This window comes from Notolabrus celidotus, chromosome 3, assembly GCF_009762535.1.
Source record: "Notolabrus celidotus isolate fNotCel1 chromosome 3, fNotCel1.pri, whole genome shotgun sequence".
NCBI lineage: Eukaryota > Metazoa > Chordata > Actinopteri > Labriformes > Labridae > Notolabrus > Notolabrus celidotus.
The window spans coordinates 35956328-35975947 of NC_048274.1; the positions used below are offsets into that span (position 1 = coordinate 35956328).

At 42.7% G+C, this 19620-nt stretch overlaps 1 protein-coding gene across 1 annotated transcript in view; it reads left to right on the forward strand.

The window, feature by feature from the left end:
* mmp15b (matrix metallopeptidase 15b) overlaps positions 1-17221 on the forward strand; it is a 45651-nt gene extending 28430 nt beyond the window's left edge. The window contains exons 7-10 of the mRNA XM_034680882.1: positions 168-306; positions 7863-8013; positions 8629-8747; positions 10223-17221. Of these exons, the coding sequence (XP_034536773.1) occupies positions 168-306; positions 7863-8013; positions 8629-8747; positions 10223-10737 (924 nt within the window). The 3' untranslated portion in view covers positions 10738-17221. The remainder of the gene's footprint in view (positions 1-167; positions 307-7862; positions 8014-8628; positions 8748-10222) is intronic.
* Positions 17222-19620: the final 2399 nt, after the last annotated feature.

Consider the following 19620-nt stretch of genomic DNA (forward strand, 5'->3'; position numbering starts at 1 on the left):
AAGACAGATAGAGGGGAGTAAGAGAGAGAGGTGATAGTGATGAGACGAGTAGTAGAAGCTGTTGCAGCTGAAGTCCAGTACGTCCGTATCAGCTGGAGTCCAGAACGTCTGTAATAAACAATAAGGTTGTGCACACTATAACACTCGTCTTATTCTTGTCCTCTCAGGGCCGCTGGTTCTGGCGTGTGCGTAAGAACAGGGTTCTGGATAACTACCCCATGCCCATCAGTCACTTCTGGAGGGGTCTGCCCGGAGACATTGATGCTGCCTACGAGAGACACGACGGCCGGTTCGTCTTTTTTAAAGGTAAGCAGAACACTGTGTAACAATCCCTTTGTTCTTTAAGCTTTGTTACAATTTCTACATTCAGAAGGTACTGTCATTTATCAGTAGATTTGGATAGGCATCGGCGAACCCTTAGGACCCTTACTGGTACCCCTTGAACCTCTGTTATAATTGTGCATACAACAGGCAGTTAACAAATATAGCTGCAATAAACTCAGCCAGTTTATTCACACAAAACTCCTATACAAATCAAAGAACTTAGAAAGAAAAATGTCCAATTAAACACAGCTGCCTCCAAAAGTTCTCCTTGGCAAAGAATATCCTCAAATCCCAACAGAAATGTCCTCAAAAACTCAAAGGTCTTTGAGTCCCAACCAAATGTCTAAAAAGCAATGCACTGCAGAAGAAAAGCACAGGAAAAAAAAACACCTCCAAAAAGAATCAGAAATGTCTCAGAATATTAACAGCTTAAAGGGTTATTCCTGTATTTTCAAACACAAGCCCATAACCCTCCCCTCAGGTTAAGAGTCTGGGTGTCATCCTCGACAGCACCCTCTCCTTCACCTCCCATATCAACCACGTCACCCGGTCCGCCTACTTTCACCTCCGCAATATTAACCGTCTCCGTCCTTCACTCACTCCCCACTCCACCGCCATTCTTGTTCACACCCTCGTCACCTCCCGTTTGGACTATTGCAACTCCCTTCTGTTTGGTCTCCCCCACAAAACCCTCCATAAACTTCAACTGGTTCAAAACTCAGCCGCCCGTATCATCACACGCACCGCCTCCTTCCACCACATCACACCCATCCTGCAACAGCTCCACTGGCTCCCCATCACACACCGGATCAACTACAAAATACTTCTCCTCACCTTCAAATCCATACACAACCTCGCCCCTCCATATCTCTCTGACCTCCTCCATACTGCCACACCCGTCCGCACCCTCAGATCCTCCTCCTCCATCCATCTCACTGTCCCCCCTGCTCGCCTTGTTACCATGGGGAGCAGAGCGGCTGAAGGCTCTGCTCCCCAGCTCTGGAACTCTCTCCCACCTGACCTCCGCAACACTGACTCACTCCCACATTTTAAATCCAAACTCAAAACTCATCTGTTTAAACTGGCTTACTCCATCTGACCACAACTCCTCTGTCCATTCACTTCAAACTTTTAAAATTGTGTTTTATTTACTGTTTGCTATTTAAACTCTGTTTGTTTTTAATGTTGTAAGGTGACCTTGAGTGCCAAGAAAGGCGCCTATAAATAAAATGCATTATTATTATTATTATAACCCTTTTTTTTATTATATTTTACACATTTTAGGAACAAAATTTGTTCAAAAGTTTAAAAATGTCTTCAGTGGATTGCCTCATTTTTCAAAACAGCCTTTTTTATGTGCAACGTAATTCTTTTGGAAAATGTGCATGTTAGTTCAATAAGAGTGAAAGGTTTTACCACGGTCAGAGTTCTGATTGTAAACTGTGTCATAAGACTATGGAAGGGATCCCTGTAGTGATAGACGTCCTTGTCCAATGGTTGGATACCTCTTTGAAAACAGAAACAGCCGTTGCATAGCTGGTTTCAAAACAGCCAGACTCAACTGACAAAACAGCAACCTTTCCTTAGAAAGCTTTGATCTGCTATTCTTTCCCTTTTTGATTATTTGGTGTTAGAAAATAAAAATATGGAGTTTGCTCAAACTTACCTAAATCACTGATGTTGAATAATAATGCTCACAAACTGAGTCATTAATGTAGTCGGTGCATCTGAGATTGTGTTGCAGCAATGTCAACCCATTTAACTTCTTGCAGTTTCTTTTCATTTAGACCCAGAACTATTTATGAATAGAGCCGTGGTTTAGAAACATTAGAAGTCTCCTTAAGTGTTTGTTGTTATCAGGATGATTGATTTACAGTGAGATGAAGGATTTAGAATGGTTAACACGATGCAGTCCTCTTTTGTAAAAACTACCTTTTGTTCAGCAAAATCCACAACGTTCAGCGTGCAACACTGTAACACAATTATACCTCTTTTGCCTTTTATGGGACCGGTTTATAGGACACAGATCAGTTTTTAGATGACAACATAGTTATTAAATGTTTTTTTTTTACACACAGTAACTGCACTGATAATTTATCTAATAAGGGATGAATGGGACAAACTTTTCAAATAGGTTGTCTCTCATTTTGAGAACAAATTCAATCAGAATGACACACATTGGCCTCTTCATCCAAACCACTCTTTCTCTTGTAAGCAACAACAATCTCTTTGCTCTCTCTTGTTTGGGGACTGAGCGTACAGAATAAGTGTCTGTTCTTGCTTTAAAAAACAGGCCTGTCCTTGTTCTAAACCACCTCCCTCTGGGATTATTAGCTGTCACTTAGAGCATGACAAATTTCCAGTGGCACCACCAGACTTTCACAATGATACACCCAATTTTTATTAGCTGCATTACAGCATGCAGGATGATGTTTGGAGTCAGTTTCCAGTGAAACAACAGTGTTCACACATTACCAGCTCCAACAAACGACTACTGTTAAACTAGAGCAGTCAATGATTATTGAAACAGTTAATTGGCTAATCAGATAATGAATTGCACAATTACTTAATGACTCTTATTGAGCTTAACCTGACACACTGGATAGACTGTTTCACACATCTATGGCAAGGGATGTATTTCACATCCACCTCATAGATGGTGTTTGGGAAGAGCAGAACCTTTCAAACTGAAGCTCAGAGGGAGAATGGACGAACATGTAATTCTGTTAATTCATAACGGGCCAATCAGAGCAACAGAACATATGACATTGTGCCGCCGAGGAGTAAACTACATATCCCAAGCTGGACAGGCAGCCGTTGTCATGTCAATACCAAGCAGCAACCTCCGGTCTAAAAATATGAGTCCAATGCGAAAGTGCTAAAAACTGCAGTTCATGGAGGATCCACTTGAGGCTGGCTCCGGAAGAACCGGAAACCACATATACACTAATTCAAAGAAGACAAATGTAGTCTGGATAGCTCATTTCTTGCTCGGCAAACACTGTACAGGGGGTGAATTTTTTTCTAATGCAGCAATTTTGAAGATATTGATATTGATTATGAGTCTTCCAATGAGAGGCACAGCTGACTTGATTGACAGGCGGGAACACTGTAGCTGTTGGCTAGGAGGCTCGAAGCCCGCCTCTTTACGTCACAATCACTTGCAGCAATATGGCCGCCGCCGCCGCCGATTGGCCTCAAAACAGCGCTTCAGAAACACCTGGGTGACGTCACAGATACAACATCCATATTTCATACAGTCTATGGTCAATACACGATTCTTGCTTGGTTTTTTTAAGGAAGTTTGCACATTAAAGGCCTTTGCTCTTCTTTAAATAAAAAAATGTTGTCCAGTTCTGATAAAACTGCCGCTACAGGTGCGTACATGCTAACCTCTACATGGGCTGCCATTGATACAGGCTTGCAGTCACTTCTTGCTTACGCCACAACTTGACCATGTGCTCCCATTATGAATAAGTTCAGTTGTGCAGATTTTGCAGGCCGTCCTTTTCTTTGCAGAGTAGAGGGTGAAATGCTCCCGGACTGTGGAAGTTAGTGTGGTATGGACAGATGCAATTTTTTTTTTTTTTTTTTACCTGTCACTGCCCGATCCCTGTTTTGCATCTCAGCAGAGATAGTTAGCAGGCGAGATGGCTCACCCCAGACAATGTAACATCTGCTCACAGCATGCAAAACTCAGGTGATGTTGGAACCAACTAATGGCTGACGATTGAAATTCACTGAAACTTATCTGGTCACTGACTTTTGTAGACAAAGTTGTCATTTCACCTCTACACATAACACAAGAATATGTTTTAATCTATGTTGCAGCAAGTCATCTCATCTTTATGGATAAGAATTGCAAGCAGTGCATGTTTGAATCAAGAGCATGTTGAACAGAACCATGTCCTCTACAATATATCCTGTTCACTGCTCTGCACAGAAAACTATCCTCCATCTGGGTTCTTCTTTACAGCCTTAATGCTGTCATAATGCCCGCTAATGCTCCCATAAAACAGACTCTTCAACTTTTTTTTCATTTCTTCAGATAATGTCGAAGATATAGTGAACAGTAAATACTCCACCTCCTGAAGAAAGCAGTGGTCCATAATGTATTCTGCACGCAGAGTATAAATCTCCTTTAGCTCAGGTCGTTATTTATACTGTGAGTCACTGAGAGCAGCTTGTCTTTTATAACTCTGGGTAAAGTTGTTGAATGAAAAAGAAAGAATTCAGCCTTTACTGCAGCTCGACTCTGGGAGCTTCGGGGCAGCTGTCGACGGTGAGGAGGATGATGTCATCAGAAAGCCTCTCAGTGTGACACTTGGCTTGCAGCCATTAGCAGAGAAAGAACAAGAGAAACGAAGGGGAAATGAAGGAACAAGGAAGGAAGGACTGGTGGTCCTGGGTGCACAGGGGAAGCAGAGACAACACAGCAGTGAGACTGATCAGATCAGCTGACTTCAGCTGTCCTTTCTGGATCCTCTGTTTTGTCTTTGCATGTGAAGTTCATCATGATCTAAACTCTTGTTATCAGGAATACACAAGAGATGACTCTTAAGTGTTTTTGTTATAGGAGAAATCCAGCATGTTTTTGCACAAATCGGCGCTGATGTTAGTGTTAGATGAGCAAACCCACAACTATCACAGTCTATGTTTGTCTGTGAGGTATTATCATCATTGACCTTTTCCTGCTGTGCTGAGTTCAGTGTTTCCTTGCAGAGTAATAAGGAGAGTGTTTAGATGCCCAATACCAACTCTTGTTGTCAGACCACAATGTTATTCCTGAATTACATAAGGTAATATAAGAAGGATTATTGTAACTAAAGTGGTAAAATAATGTTAAGGTACACTTCATTTAAGTAAATAAAGGGATGGATGAGTTCTGGACATATTAGATGGATAATGGTTTAATGTTAAATTTCCACTTTGAAATATTTTGAAAGGAGAAAGATCCGCCTTTTTGTGATTTTGCAGTATAAAAATCAAAAGTGATTTCACCTGATACATGCACAAATACATCCTACAAGTACAGAAAGACACAAAGCATCATAATGCAGTCAGACAGCTTACATTGTAACAGTTTGAAATGTTAATTGCAGCAGCAGAAAAACATTGTTTGTGTTTGGCGTCGAGTCTCCGACCTAATCACTCCTCACTGATTTATTTCACATTCAGAAATTTGAGGAGTGATGAGGCTCCCCAGCTGCAGCCTGCGGGTGGATGCTGGGGCTGAAAGCACGAGCACAGTAGCGGTGCAGGGCAAGCTGTGGCACTGACAGAGCAGAGGGGAGAGAGTATGGAAATCTCGATGTTTAAATAGACTGCCAAAGGAGGCGGCTTTTGCCAGCTGATTGTGAAAACGATGGGTGGGGAAACCGTGAAGCTTCAGTTGCCTGCTCACAGGTGTCTCCATGGTGAAAATTCTGATTCTTAAAAGATCATTCATCCTCCAAAAATAAGCTTATTTTGTTTTTCTGCCACAACTGTGCAAGGAAGTTTGACATGAGAGAAGTGGAGAGACGAAATATGAACAGGAAAGCAACATACTTCTTCATTAACATCTTAAATGGTCTTTTGTTTTACACTTTAAACCATCTTGAATGACGTCAAAAGTGTACTTGTTCTATGGGGTGGGAACAAGCGGCAACCTCCGGCCGCAGGAATTGAAGTCAATGTGGAAGTGTTAAAAACTGCAGTTCATGGAGTGTCCACTTGAGGCTGGCTCTGGAAGTACCGGAAACCACATACACACCAATTCAAAAAAAGAGGGTCTTTACAGCAGAAATAAACATGTGTACAGCCTGCTACAAAAAAGGAGTGTAGTTTTTAAATTCATAACAGCAGTTATGTTGAGTTCCATATTTCCAATATGGCTGCCGCCAACGATTGGCCTCAAAACGGCGTTTCAGAAACAGACGGGTGACGTCACGGATACTACGTCCATTATTTATACAGTCTTTGGGCGGGAAGTGCCGGATGACTCACAATAGGATACCATATGATTTATTACTTTGCAACTAAATATGATAAGATACAATGCTAACCAAAGCGTCATACGTGGCCCCTGGCTTGGAGAGCATCCTTCACCTTTCCTCTCATCTCAGCATAAAGAGCTGGAGCAGTTTTTTCTTTCTTCTGTTTTGTTTTAAACGTGTCCACCACACTTCTTAGCTTCTGTCACCGCCGTCCAACATAATCCTCGAGTCTTCTTCTTTTTACTTTATTCCTGCTGTCAACGTCCTCTTTGGCAAATTAACTCCCGTTCCTCCCTCATTCATGTCATAAGCACCATTATCATAAGCACTACTTCATGAAAGTGAGGAGTCCTGAAGTAGTCAGGCGGTGAGTCAGATTGGCAGAGAAATCGGTTCAGAGCGCCATATTTTTTAAATTAAAATATTGATATTTAGCACTGATGTGTCGATAAATGTAGCGCACTTCAGGATGATGATGTCTTGTTCTATGCTTTTCAGATAAACAATGCTGTAGCTGATGATATCTGTGACAGTAGCTGATTGGTGTAAAGGCACATGATGGGCTGATTTTATACGTGACATCACACAGCCTTCAATGTGTAGTCCTGAAAAGTATAACAACGCCAGAGACTTTCAATAATCCGCCAACCCTGGGTACAGTAACATGAAAAAAAAAGCACTTTACTTACACAGCTGTTGTATTGGATCGAGATTTCACAGCTGTATTTATCCTCAACAAGCCAGGATACAATACAAACCTCAACATTTATCCCTGAAGACACACTACAGCTACACAGCAGGGAGGAATCAAATCTTTGGATCAGTGAAGCGATCTGCTGCAGTCATAGAAAGTCATGGGATTTTACATCAGAGCCTTTCACCAGAAGAACCCTGGGAAGCATTGCGTCACCACTTGCTCTCTCCAGATGCTGAGTGGAGAGCTTTCAATTTAAACGAGGAGCAAGGGGCCGGAGGTGGGTGGTTGATGGGTGGATGGGTGTGTGGGGGGGGAGGAAGAGGGAGGAGAAAGCACACTGAAGCCAAGATGAGATGTAATGTTGCCTGAAGGAACGGAGTCCCCCGTCTGACACAGTGAAAACAATAAAACCTTCCCTTTGGCGAGGAGTCTGCTGACATGAGACAAGCCGCTCCTATCGGATAATTACCAGCTAAACCCAAACTCTGAGTCAATGATGTCCCACTCTGTTCTCTGCTTTTTTGATTGCTTGCCAACAAATCTTTATTACGTTCACGTATTTTACAAGAGTGTGTAAATGCTGGTTGGGTTTCTCTGATTGCTCTCTTTTTATGTCTCATTCAATTTCAATTATTGAACATGCCCTGTGCCAGAGTATAAAACTGTGTGCCTGTGCAGAATGAGTATGTACATCTGTTTTTGAAAATGTATATGGACGTGGGTGTGACCGAGTGTACATGACATTCACTGTACGCTTTCCACAAGAGTTTAGGGAGGGGGTGGATGTGAAATGTACTGATGCAGGCACCATAAAGGTTTATAAAACATTCCTCTTCTCCTTTTTCCTCCTCCTCTTTCCTCAGGAAACAGATTTTGGATTTTCAGGGAGGCAAACCTGGAGCAAGGCTACCCAATGGAGCTGGTTGACTTTGGTCAAGATATTCCCTATGACAGAATAGACACAGCCATATGGTGGGAGCCATCGGGCTTCACCTACATCTTTCAAGGAGACTGGTAATGCATCCTTTCCGCCTCATATGAAACCCCTTTAATTCAGAAACACATGAAACCCAATGTAAGGGCATTTTGTGGACTCAAGAGGGTCTGCATGTGACGTCTCAGTAGGCAGAGATTCTATGTCTATATACTTTTTAATTTCCATAATTAAACTGACATGACAGAGCACTTATAATTTGTGTTAGACATTCACAGCATGCCCAATCAATATTTAACAGTGCAGAAGGAACAGCAGCAGTTGGATTTGCAAGGCTCTGTGTCGACAGAGGAAGAAGTTTTCTGTGAACAATACAAGCATGCTGAACAGCATTTGCACTGCTGTAGAAAATAAACAAGACACTGCTGCATGCAAGGATGACATGTTTATGAAAATACTCATAGAAAAGTAATTACACCATAGGTCTTTGAATCTAATATCCCCTCGCTGAGCACAGAATGACTGATTGCCTCGCTTCAGGATTAATCGTGCATTTACACCTTGAACAGATTTAAGAGTTCTGTGGGAAGTGTTCTGTTTTTATTCACACCCTGCAGTGTGCTGAGTGAAAAGTCTGCTCTTTTCATGTTAACGCAGCTAACAAACAGCAACATTTCCTTCCTCGTTGTCTGCAGGTACTGGCGCTTTAATGAGCAGTCTCGCCTGGCGGACAGAGGTTACCCGAAACCAATCAGCGTGTGGGGATCTTCAGTGCCCTCGGCTCCCAAGGGGGCCTTCCTCAGCGATGATGGGGGTGAGCTCAGACAAGAAGAGTGGTGTGTGTGTGTGTGTGTGTGTGTGTGTGTGTGTGTGTGTGTGTGTGTGTGTGTGTGTGTGTGTGTGTGTGTGTGTGTGTGTGTGTGTGTGTGTGTGTGTGGATCTGGGAAAGGAGGGGGTGATGGAGACACGCCTGAAACAAAGAATCAGGGTGTGGTCATGGAAACATCAGCAGAAAGAAGGGATAGTGTGTGTGTGTGTGTGTGTGTGTGTGTGTGTGTGTGTGTGTGTGTGTGTGTGTGTGTGTGTGTGTGTGTGTGTGTGTGTGTGTGTGTGTGTGTGTGTGTGTGTTAGAATGGTTATTTTTCCTTATTTTAATCAGAGCGCTGTTCAGAGAGCTCCTTTAAGGAGAGCAGACTTTTTTTTAAAGTGGTACAATTTATCATAACTCATAGATGTTACACATGATTTAAATCGTTTCAATATTAAAATGTTGACCATTTTTGAAACAAAACTACTGGCACAGACATGGAAATAGGACTTATGCCACTTTACCATCTGCTCATTGAATATGTAGTTAGAGTCAGCATTTTCTTAGTGAAAGTGTTAGCTTAGCATACAGACTGGAAACAGGGAAAACACCCATGGCTCTGTCAAAAGAGCTTCCATCTCTTTTGTAGTTTAGAGGTTCACTCCACACAAAAATGACGTGCAGGAGCAGAACTATGGCTGTTTTTCGAACCGGCCTGCTTCATACTACCTACTAATGTAGTATGCAGTAGGTACAGCCTACTGCATACTGCATTTGAATTTAGTATGTAGTATGACTATTCTTTTGTGTTTGGTCTGCAGCATGCTGACCCAGACGTCACTGGATTTCTGGTTTGGAAAGCAGAAGTAAACAACGGTCAAGCTGATGGATAAACTGCTTCTTTAGCATCACTAATGATTTAAAAAGTTAGGAAGTGGTTTATATGGAATTTAATAATTCTCACAGTACCTAAAAAATGAGTTCCACCCATCAAAAAAGAAGAAAAAATAAAAAGCAGAACGAGCGCTGTGCATTGTGGGAAACAGTACGCAAGGCAGACTGGTCCAATGTAAACTGTGAAATTTTCAGTACGTCAGTACGACATCCTGGGAGTTCATACTACTTACTTCATACTGAATTTTGGCCAAATCAGTACGTACTGCTAGTATAGTCGGTTTCAAAAACAGCCTATGTCTCTGCCTGCAGCATTGACTTCTTGAAGTCTTGTCATCACGAGTGTGTTGGCAGGGGACCAGCAGAGACTTCAGAAGACAGTCTGACTTGCAGTCTGTTTCCTGTCTTTTTGCTAATGCTAAGCTAACCAACTTCTGGCTTTAGCTGTATCAAGCGGAAAGATAAAGAGAGTGGCGTTAATCCTCTAATCTTCCCTTTGATAAGACAAAGGAAGTGTATTTAGAATATGTTGAACCGTTCATTCAAATCTCACGCTCACATATTCTGTTCTGTCTTCCCGTCTGCAGCGTACACTTTCTTCTACAAGGGATCCAAGTACTGGAAGTTTGACAACCACCGCATGAAGAGTGAACCTGGCTACCCTAAGTCTATCCTGAGAGACTTTATGGGCTGCAGCGTGGACCTGGACCCGGACAGAGACACGGACGCTGACGCAGGACGCAAAGTCCCGGATGTCAACCGCCCTCCATTCAACCCCGATGCTGGACGTGACGCTGACAAGGGTAAAGACCGGGATGGAACGGATAATGGTGGGAAGGACAAAGACACGGGCAAAGGCTCGGACAACGACAAAGACGAAGATTACAGAGAGGGTCGGGAGGAAGACACCAACGAGGTGGACGTGGTGCTGAAGGTGGACGACAGCGAGGAACGGACCATGAACATCCTGATGGTGACCATCCCGCTGGTCCTGGTGCTGTGCATCCTAGGACTCATCTACGCCATCATCAACACGCTGCAGAGCAAAGGAGCGCCGCGACTGCTGGTGCACTGCAAGCGCTCGTTGCAGGACTGGGTGTGACACGTGACATTAAGGGTCACTGAACTTTAAACTTTTACTGAACCTTAGACTCAATCGTCCTCTAACCCAAAACTTATCCTGTGATCCATCCGTCTCACGTCTCTGTGCTCAGTAGCTCCTGCAGCTCTTAGGTAGTAGATCCCGTACGGAAACACACACACAAGAACAAATCCAGGCATAAATGATGTCTTACACACATGCCTACACACCCACATGAACACCACCCTTAACTCCTCCTGTCTCCCATGGTGCTCTACAATGCGTTGACTGTAGTCTATTTATATGAGAGAAGTTTGCACATTGTTTTTATTTCTTGTTTTTTTTTCTTTTGGTTCATTTTGTGTGACTTTTTTGTTGTTGTTATTGTTTCTAAACCAGGAAGCCTGTTCTATTCTCTCCTCCATTTCTGCACCGCCCTCCTCCTTTTCCTAATCTCAGTCAGGCTTTTTCCCCAAAGGATAACTTGACTTCTGCTTGTGCTATGAATGTTGCCACAAATGAACGTAATGGAAACAGTTCATACGGACAGACGGATTAGTAGATGGACGATCTTTCCGGTGGGGTTTGGTAGTGATTCTTCCTTTCTTGTCATCATTTTCTCCCTCTTGTTTATCTTTTCTCTTTCCTCTGCAGTGCAGTTTATGGTGTTGCTGGTTGATGGGTTAGAGAAGCAGGGTCTGATACTTCACTGTAGTTTACATAAAGAGATATTTTAAGCCCAGCCTCTGAGGCCAGTTATTAACCCCTCTGACTCCCCTTTCTCTGGAAGTGATCAGGCTGCAGCTGAAACTCTGTCTTCGCTGTCTTCCTCAAGTGAGATGTTGATAATTAACATTGTGGGGTCGTTGCTAAAAATATTTCTGATGCAAGCTTTTAAAAAAAACTTGTTATTCAAACTGATTTAAAGAGGAAATGCAGAATAACAGTAAAGAAAACACGGACAGCTTCCTGGATCTAAGGTATTTTGACCCTCCATACTTGCTGTGGTTGTGATCACACGCACTTTGTATGTGAGTATGTTCAGGAAATGAGCAGGATGAATCTAAACTTAATATACGAGCCATCCAACATGAGGAACACACTTATTTATATCTTATGCTAGTGAGATAAATGGCAGTTAACCCTTATTTGTACTACGCAGAAGCCTACATATGATGCGTGACGTACAGTTCCTCAAAATTGTAACGAGGCATTGAAACAACGTGGACTACAAGCCCTGTGATTGGACTGGGTAGCATCAGATTTTGTGCATTAACAACATTTCCTGCATCGCCGCCATCGTCCTACACCTGCACTGATTCAGCAGACAAACATTCTTTCATCTCTGACTCCAAGTATGTGACGGCTGAGCTATAGTTAAATTCTGTTAATGATCTGTACATTTTACCCTCTGCAAATAATGTAGTGTAGCTTATAATGTGGAATTACTGCTTTAAAACAGAGCTGATTTTTGTATTCTGCAGTTCCCCTTAGTGAGAACTGTGTTGACTTGACAGAAGTGTGGGATTTAGAAACAGCCTATTTAAACCACTACTGCAGCTTGTTCACACACATTTGAAAAATCAGTCTAACTTCTTTCTTTCCCTTATTTGGAAACCATTTAAAGACCTCTTACTCTGAAAGGGTAAGCAGAGTTTAAAAGGGTTGTCATCCTTTAACTCTTACACTTAGAGAGCTGCCTCTCTGTCACATTGAGACCTTCGGAGGATGCAGACTGATGTTTGAATGAAAAAGTCAGCTAGCTGTGAAATAACAGACAAAAAGGAGCGTTTGTGTGACTTAAAACACAGGAGAGAAACAAGACAGAGCTTGGCCTTAAACTTAACAACAGGATGTAACACCATCCCTACAGCACAGCAGTTGCCGGTTGTAGCTAATGTGCCGTGGAGTTTGTAATGGACTTTTTATTGCTAGTGATTTTTGAAAGGACATTTTCATTGACGAGCCACGGTCTGTCTGTTGTAAACATGGTGGAGCTGCAAGCACCAGGGTGGGCTCGGCCGTGAGGCTCATGTGAACTCAGACTAATCCTCTTCATTAAAAAACAGCAGGTGTGTGCAAATGCTGTTAACCCCCGCGACCCCCAAACTAAACCTTGAACCCCCCCGAACCAAAACATTCTCCGCTCCCTTTTCATCTTACAGAGATCAATGATGAGACGAAGCGGAGTGAACCAAAGAAAAATGTCCAACTAACTCGCCCATTATATCAGCATCAAAGAGAAGAGGGTATCTCTGAACATTTTAGCCTCTCTACTACAAATGATCACTGATCATTTTCAAACGTGTGCCTTAGAGTTTTAGACTTTTTAACTATGATGCTCAGTGTTCCTGGCAACCTTTAGTTTTCATTTGTTTTCAACTTTTTGACCGCTGATACCACCACAAAAGTTAATGATTGTCACTTTGAGGGATTACATAACCCACGCAGGTTATAAGTGTCAGCTTACTCAATCTGGTAGTGCACAGAAATAAAGGGACTCTAATGACTGTCATGGGAAATGCTTAAAAAAGACTTTTGAAAACATCATTGTTCACAAAGTGGTTGAGGCAGAATAGCTGTTAAGTTTTTAGGAAGTGGTAGAGAGGCTGAAATGTGCTTTCATTTTTACAAACAGATTTGACATCCTTTAAATGTCACTACACCTTTAGTAAATCAACTTTAACAATTGATCCAGTCATTGTAAGATATGTAAATCATTAATCAGCATTGGGAAGTCATTATCATTGGTTGCTTTAAATAAATGAGTAATCTTTGGGGGCTACAAATCCGGCCAAAACGGGGGAGTGTGTATGGCCAGAGGACCATACAGTGCAGCTTCAAATATGAATGGGAGGAAAGCTTATCTGAGGGGGCATTAGGTAGTAAGCTGCCGGTCTGAGCAGAGAGGGCTCAGCTCAGCCGGCTCAGGTTACACAGATCTGGACGGGGAGGGTGAGGAGAGACTGAATTTCCTGCAGCTGAGACAAGGGATAGAGGGGGGGAGTGAGGGGGGAGGCTGACCTCTTCTCTCTGAGCTTGCAAAGTTTGGATCTCAGGAACAAGGAGGGGTGGGAATTCAGAGAGAGAGGGAGAGAGAGACTTTGATTTGCTCAATCCCACTGGCAGCAGTGACCCAAATTCTCCTGTTAGCTCAACATCAGAGCTAGCCAAAGAGGAAACTTTAGCTTACAGTAGCAGGCTGACTTTTTGTTCACAGGAGTGCTTGCTGTGGCTTTGTATTCACCCCATGACATGCATTAAAGCATGCACATTCAACCTGGTTGTTAGGGCTGGATGAGAAAACAACATGAACACAGGGTCCTGGTGATATTCAAGTTAGTAGCCTTGATAGTGAATTTGAAAATGTCCCAAGTTGAGGAAATTGTTGGCAAACAATTTGATACGTTGGACACAAAGGCTACAAAATACAAAGTTCTAGGCACCAAGAATGAGGTCATTGTCTTGTTTTAGCTACCAACCTTCATACAGGTTCAGAAAACGTTACTGAACACATAACAACACTTTGTACTTGATGAAAGGACAAGGATTTCTCTTCAAAAAGACATAGACTCATAAGTGGTTCCCTGAATTTTGTCTTTTGTAATCCATTAGACTTCCGATCCAATCCTCCCCCGCTCTGTATTCTCCAGATTTCTTACATGTTGCTGTGTTTGGGACATTGTTGGCCAATGTCAGTGATTGTGCCGGGGTGTGAAGGTCACAGCCATCAGTCGGCAGGTCAGGACATAAACACAATGCAGCACCAAGGTGACTTTGCTGTCGCTCTCTGTCTCTAACACACACACACACAGCATGCAGGATGAAGAGAGGCTTTATCTGCCATTAGATAAAACCCAGCTCTGCTATTCAGAGGAGTGGAGATATTGTAAGTTTGTTTTATGAAGTGAAACAATCAGAAATGTATTTTTGATCCTCTTTCTCTCCACTTTACACAGTTCGTATCCCTTTAATACACATGGAATCAAAAAGTATCAATGTATAGATTGTTTGACAACCTTTCTCATCATCTTTAACAAACAAAAAACCCTGAAGGCTTCCTCTCAAAACCAAGTGTTAGCTGCAGCTTGGCCACAGGTCACCGTCCCATATCCAGCCCTAAAGTAGGAAAGCACAAGTAGCAGCAGCAGTCTTTTTGGCTAGACTCACAGAGTTATCTTTATCTGCTCTCCTGGTTGTCCGTCATCGAGGTGAAGACAGGTTTAGGTGGAACACCTTTGCCTCATAAAGCTGAGGAAGAAAAGAAAGAGCATAATTAGCCTTAAAGAGAAGTCTTGAGATTGATCTGTGGCGAGTCGATTCAGCGGTTGCCAGGAAACGGTGTCCTGTGTCCATCACTCACCTCCTCATGATCAGGGTTACAGGGGGGATGGGGTTGGCGGACTAAGCTAATCAGTGTTAAAAGCAAACCCCCCCCCCACCCCTCTCTCTTCCTCCTATCCTGCTCTTCCATTGGTCCATCAATGAGAGCTCAGACAGCGTAGAGTCTGGACAGGATCACAAAACGCCAACTCATTGCACAAGATAAAACCCTCTAGAGTTCTTCCTCTTTTTTTCTCCTCCGTGACCTCTCCACAGAGTCCACAGGGAGGTAACCACTTCAAAGCTCAAGAAAACCACTTCAAAGTTGAGAAAGTCGAGCGTACCTGAGTTCGCTTTGCTTGCAGTTTGAGAGATTCTCGGTGAGGTGTCACCGACAGAGATCAAATTTGGCACAGTTCATCGTCTCCGGACATCCGGGGAGAAACAGACGAGTGCTAAAAGGTTCAGGGAAGAAATGTGTCAGGGCTGATTGATGCATGTGTTTTTGTTTCTGTGTGTATGTGTGTGTGGAGGTGTTCAGTTAATCAGCTCTCCTCTCCATAAGCGAGGCCTGTTGTCTGACTGTAAATCTCCCACTCTCTCTGTCCCCCTCCCCTCTGCATACTGGCCCTCAGAGCCCGAGGGGATCATAATAACAACAATGGCCTTCTCTTTCTCCCCCCTCTCGCTCTCTCTCTCTCTCTCTCCTCCCTTTATTTTCTCTCTCCCTAATACACACACAAACACATTATTGTCTTTCAAAACCTCACCTTCCTCCCCTCCCTTTCTCCCCCCCCTGCTTAGAAATCCAGTCCAAGCCAAGGTCTAAAGCCCTTTTTAGATCCACCTCCTTGTTCAGCAACATTTGAACACTGCAGGAGGATTCACTTCTAAAACACTGTACCTGTCAGGCTTTGAGTTTTGGCGAGCTCAGACTTTGCAGCAGGGAGTCACATTCGGATTCAAAGCTGCAAAGTCTGAAGTATTTTATGTTAATGCCTTGTTTATTGCGAAGTACACAGTGTCTGATGCAAAGTTTGTTTAAGGTTAGGACATCTCTGAGCTTGTCTGAGCTTTCATCTCTCTCAGGATTTGTTTCTGTAAACACTGCATGTGAAGCATTTCTCAGTCAGCCAGGCTGTCGGGGCTCTCTCAACCTTTCTTTTTGTCTTTTATCTTAATGAAAATCTCAGTTTGAATCTCTACAATCATGCAGAAGGCAGGTTTTCTGTGTCTGTGTCTGTGCCCTCAACACTTGTTCTGTTTCAGCTGCCTGTAGTCACTGCGCATCTCTGCCCCTGATCATATCCACAAACTTAGACAAGTCGTTGCATCAGCCAAACTCTACTGGGAAAAACATCAGATCGATAAAACTGGACTGAAAAGATCAAAGCATAAAAAAGTTGAAAAAGAGACTGTTTCTGTTTCACTCGGGTCAACTTTGTGGCTTCTAACAGCTTGAGCGCAGAAGACTGTGGGCTGTCCAGATGCTTCTCTCTTTTTCCCAGAGTGCATCTCACCTTGCTCATCGAACCCTTTCCACTCTGAAACCACTCATTTTCAATCACCACTCGACTAACTCAGCTGCCCGAGGACGAAATAGAAAAGACGGAGGCTGACAAATGACTTTCATTGTCTGTGATGTCACTTTGCTCTGTGGAGCAGCAGAACGGCTCTCAGCGTGCGTCACAGACATCTAACTGTTGATCAGCCCTCTGTTTTCACCCGCTCGCTGCAGCTACAGTAGAGGGTAGATTTTGGTGGATTCAGCTGGACCTGTGCTGACCATCAGTCGTGGAATTGTGCATCTCACACTTACAACCTTGTCGTCATTACCACCTGAGTAATGATTCAGTGTCTTTCTGAGAACACAGAAAGAATCTTTCATCTCTGACTGGGATGAGAGGAGAAAAAAAGAAAGCATCAATTGATGAACACAGATGATTTTAATGTTTGTTTTTGATCATTTGTCTTATTTGTTTTGATTTTGTGCATTTTTTCTCTCCAAACTTGATTTTTTTTTTGTTAATAACATTCCAATTAGTTTTGATGATTGGTTGTTAGTGTTTTATTTTCTGTAGAAATGTAACATTTTATACATTTGTGTTGTGTGTTCACCTCTAGTTGAGTGTGTTAACAAGCCATGCTGGACATGTACACATTAAAAAAAAATGCTCTGGAAGGTGTGTTTCCAGCGTCTTTATGCATTCACCGAGCAGAACACGTCTTTTTGAGCTATCTGAAGACAGTAAAGATTTACGACTCTGCACACACTCATACAGTACACACACCCTCTGCTCTCTTCCTGCGGTGAGGTCACTGTCCATAGGGCCCGGCTTCCTGTCTCACACGGGACACGCAGCTCTGTGACTTTACGGGCCATGGGAGGTGGGAGGAGGGGAGTTTGGCTGATTGCCAGGAAGCCACATGAGAGGAAGTTAGCGGGAGCGAGTGGAGTCAGAAAGAAACCGGGGAGGCCATGGTGTCATCGCAATGAAAGGAAATTCATTGTTCATGACACGTCAAGGCTTTTTATGGAGAATTTTATCCAAACACTAAATTACAGAACAGACACTGATGGCAGACTGTAATGAGATGTTTTTGGGACTCGGAGTAAGCTGTTTGTAAGACTAAAAATAAGGTGACACCGACGCACATCCCGTCGCAGGCGTAATTGGCCGAAATTGTGACCAAATGATAGTTATTTTGTCTTCATTGGAGTCCTTGGATTAATTAATAGAGGAGACTGGCTGTGGGCTTTCAACAGAGGGAGAATGTGTTTGTCACAAGGAGGAATAAAAACCATACATGCTGACATGTCTGAGGAGGCGACAGCTGCCTGTTTTGTTTGTCTGACACATCAATCAAAAGTGAGTGATTCCCCATGAATCAGATGGAAAGTTTAAAATAGAGAGAAGAAAACAGTTGTTCCCGAAGGTGACACCTTACTCTGAGAATCTGTCAGCAGATCCCACAAAAATAACCTCAGTTCTTTCCAGCTTTCCAAACCCGTCGGTGGTCCTCTGACTCATGCTAATTTCCTCCTACTGAAAACATCAATGTGTAAACAACAGCTCACAAATAAATAGTTTAATATGGGAGAAGCAGATCATGGAAGTTTCAGTCTAACTTCAGTCGAAGTGGAGTAAGGTTAGGTGAATGTGTACATGTGTTTCTGACAGTTCATCCATTGATTAATATGTAACCATGAGTGTTTACTGCAGCAGGTGTTAGACCTAAAGCTGCTGTGCTGTTTGCTGCTGGTTATAAAACAGGCTGAAGTCCATATTGAGGCTTTTTGATGATAGACAAAAGCAAACAATGCTATCAGCAACAAGACAGATGATGACTATACTGTCATTTTAAAGCCTGAAACCAGCAAGAGGGAGGAGGTGTCAGCTGAGAAGCTGAAGACACTTCTTTTATACATTCTCAATTTAAACTATTCACAATGGACCATATATTGTCAGTCAAAAGTCAGCAGAATAAGATCTTTTGTCAGCAAACATTACCTATGCACGTAAAGCTCAAAATAAGCTGCTTTGTCCACAGGGGGCGCCAAAAATGACACAAACCAAAAGTTCCTCATGGGAGCTTTAAAGTAATCTGTTTAAGTTGAAAGAAATGAAGGACAACCCACTGCAAGTTATAATTTCATAATAGTTGTGATAATAGTTGAACTCAATGTCACAGAGGAATCAGATATTTAAAGAAAAGAAACACAATTACTGAACCATTTAATTGTTTTTTTAATGGGTAAAGTCCATTTAGAAAAAAAAACATTTGGCAAAAACAAAAAAATCTCCTTTTTTGTGTCTTTGATGCATCTCCATTTTCACTCTACCCCACAGTTTTGTTTTTTCCTAATGCAATCAGGAACATTTTGGACACACATGGGGCAGCTTAAGAACTGAAGATATGTTGTCAACAAAAGGCAAGTTTTAGATCAAAACGTTAGTTACGTTAATAGTTATGTCACATCCATTTTCTGTTTAGTTTTTGCTCTGCTTGAGTCTCCACCATCTCCTGACAAAATGTGTCTGGCTCTTGAGATATGATATTCTCCACTATTTTCCCCTGCTGGCACCAAACATGTTGCTGTTTTGTGTTGTGCAGGCTCTGTACAGTGGAGCTTTGATGTTTCTCCAATGTAATTGACTACCCAGCTGGAAAAAGCTCTGGTATATGAGGGCAGTAAGACATAATAAAAACAGATCAACTGTGGGCCGTGTGGGCAATCGTAATAGACCCAAACATTCTTGTCAGAGGTGATGGAGAAATTTACTCGGGGTCACTATAAGACAGCTCTTCAAGGAAGGATACATGTTGGAGCATTTGCCTTTATTTCAAATTAGCCACTGACGGATGGAAAAGCTGGAGTAGATGGAGAGCGACAGAGTGGGAGGGAAGAGCCCCTCAAACATGAGCCCTTTCAATAAGATGCTCTCTACAAGAAGAGATCACAGGCCAACCTTTTCACCTTATGCTTTGCAACTGAAATAGTTATTTATTTGAAATATTCTGGAAAGCAGCTTTAAGCTGTCATCACCTGGGGTTGCCAGACAGGTGAGCCTGAGAAAT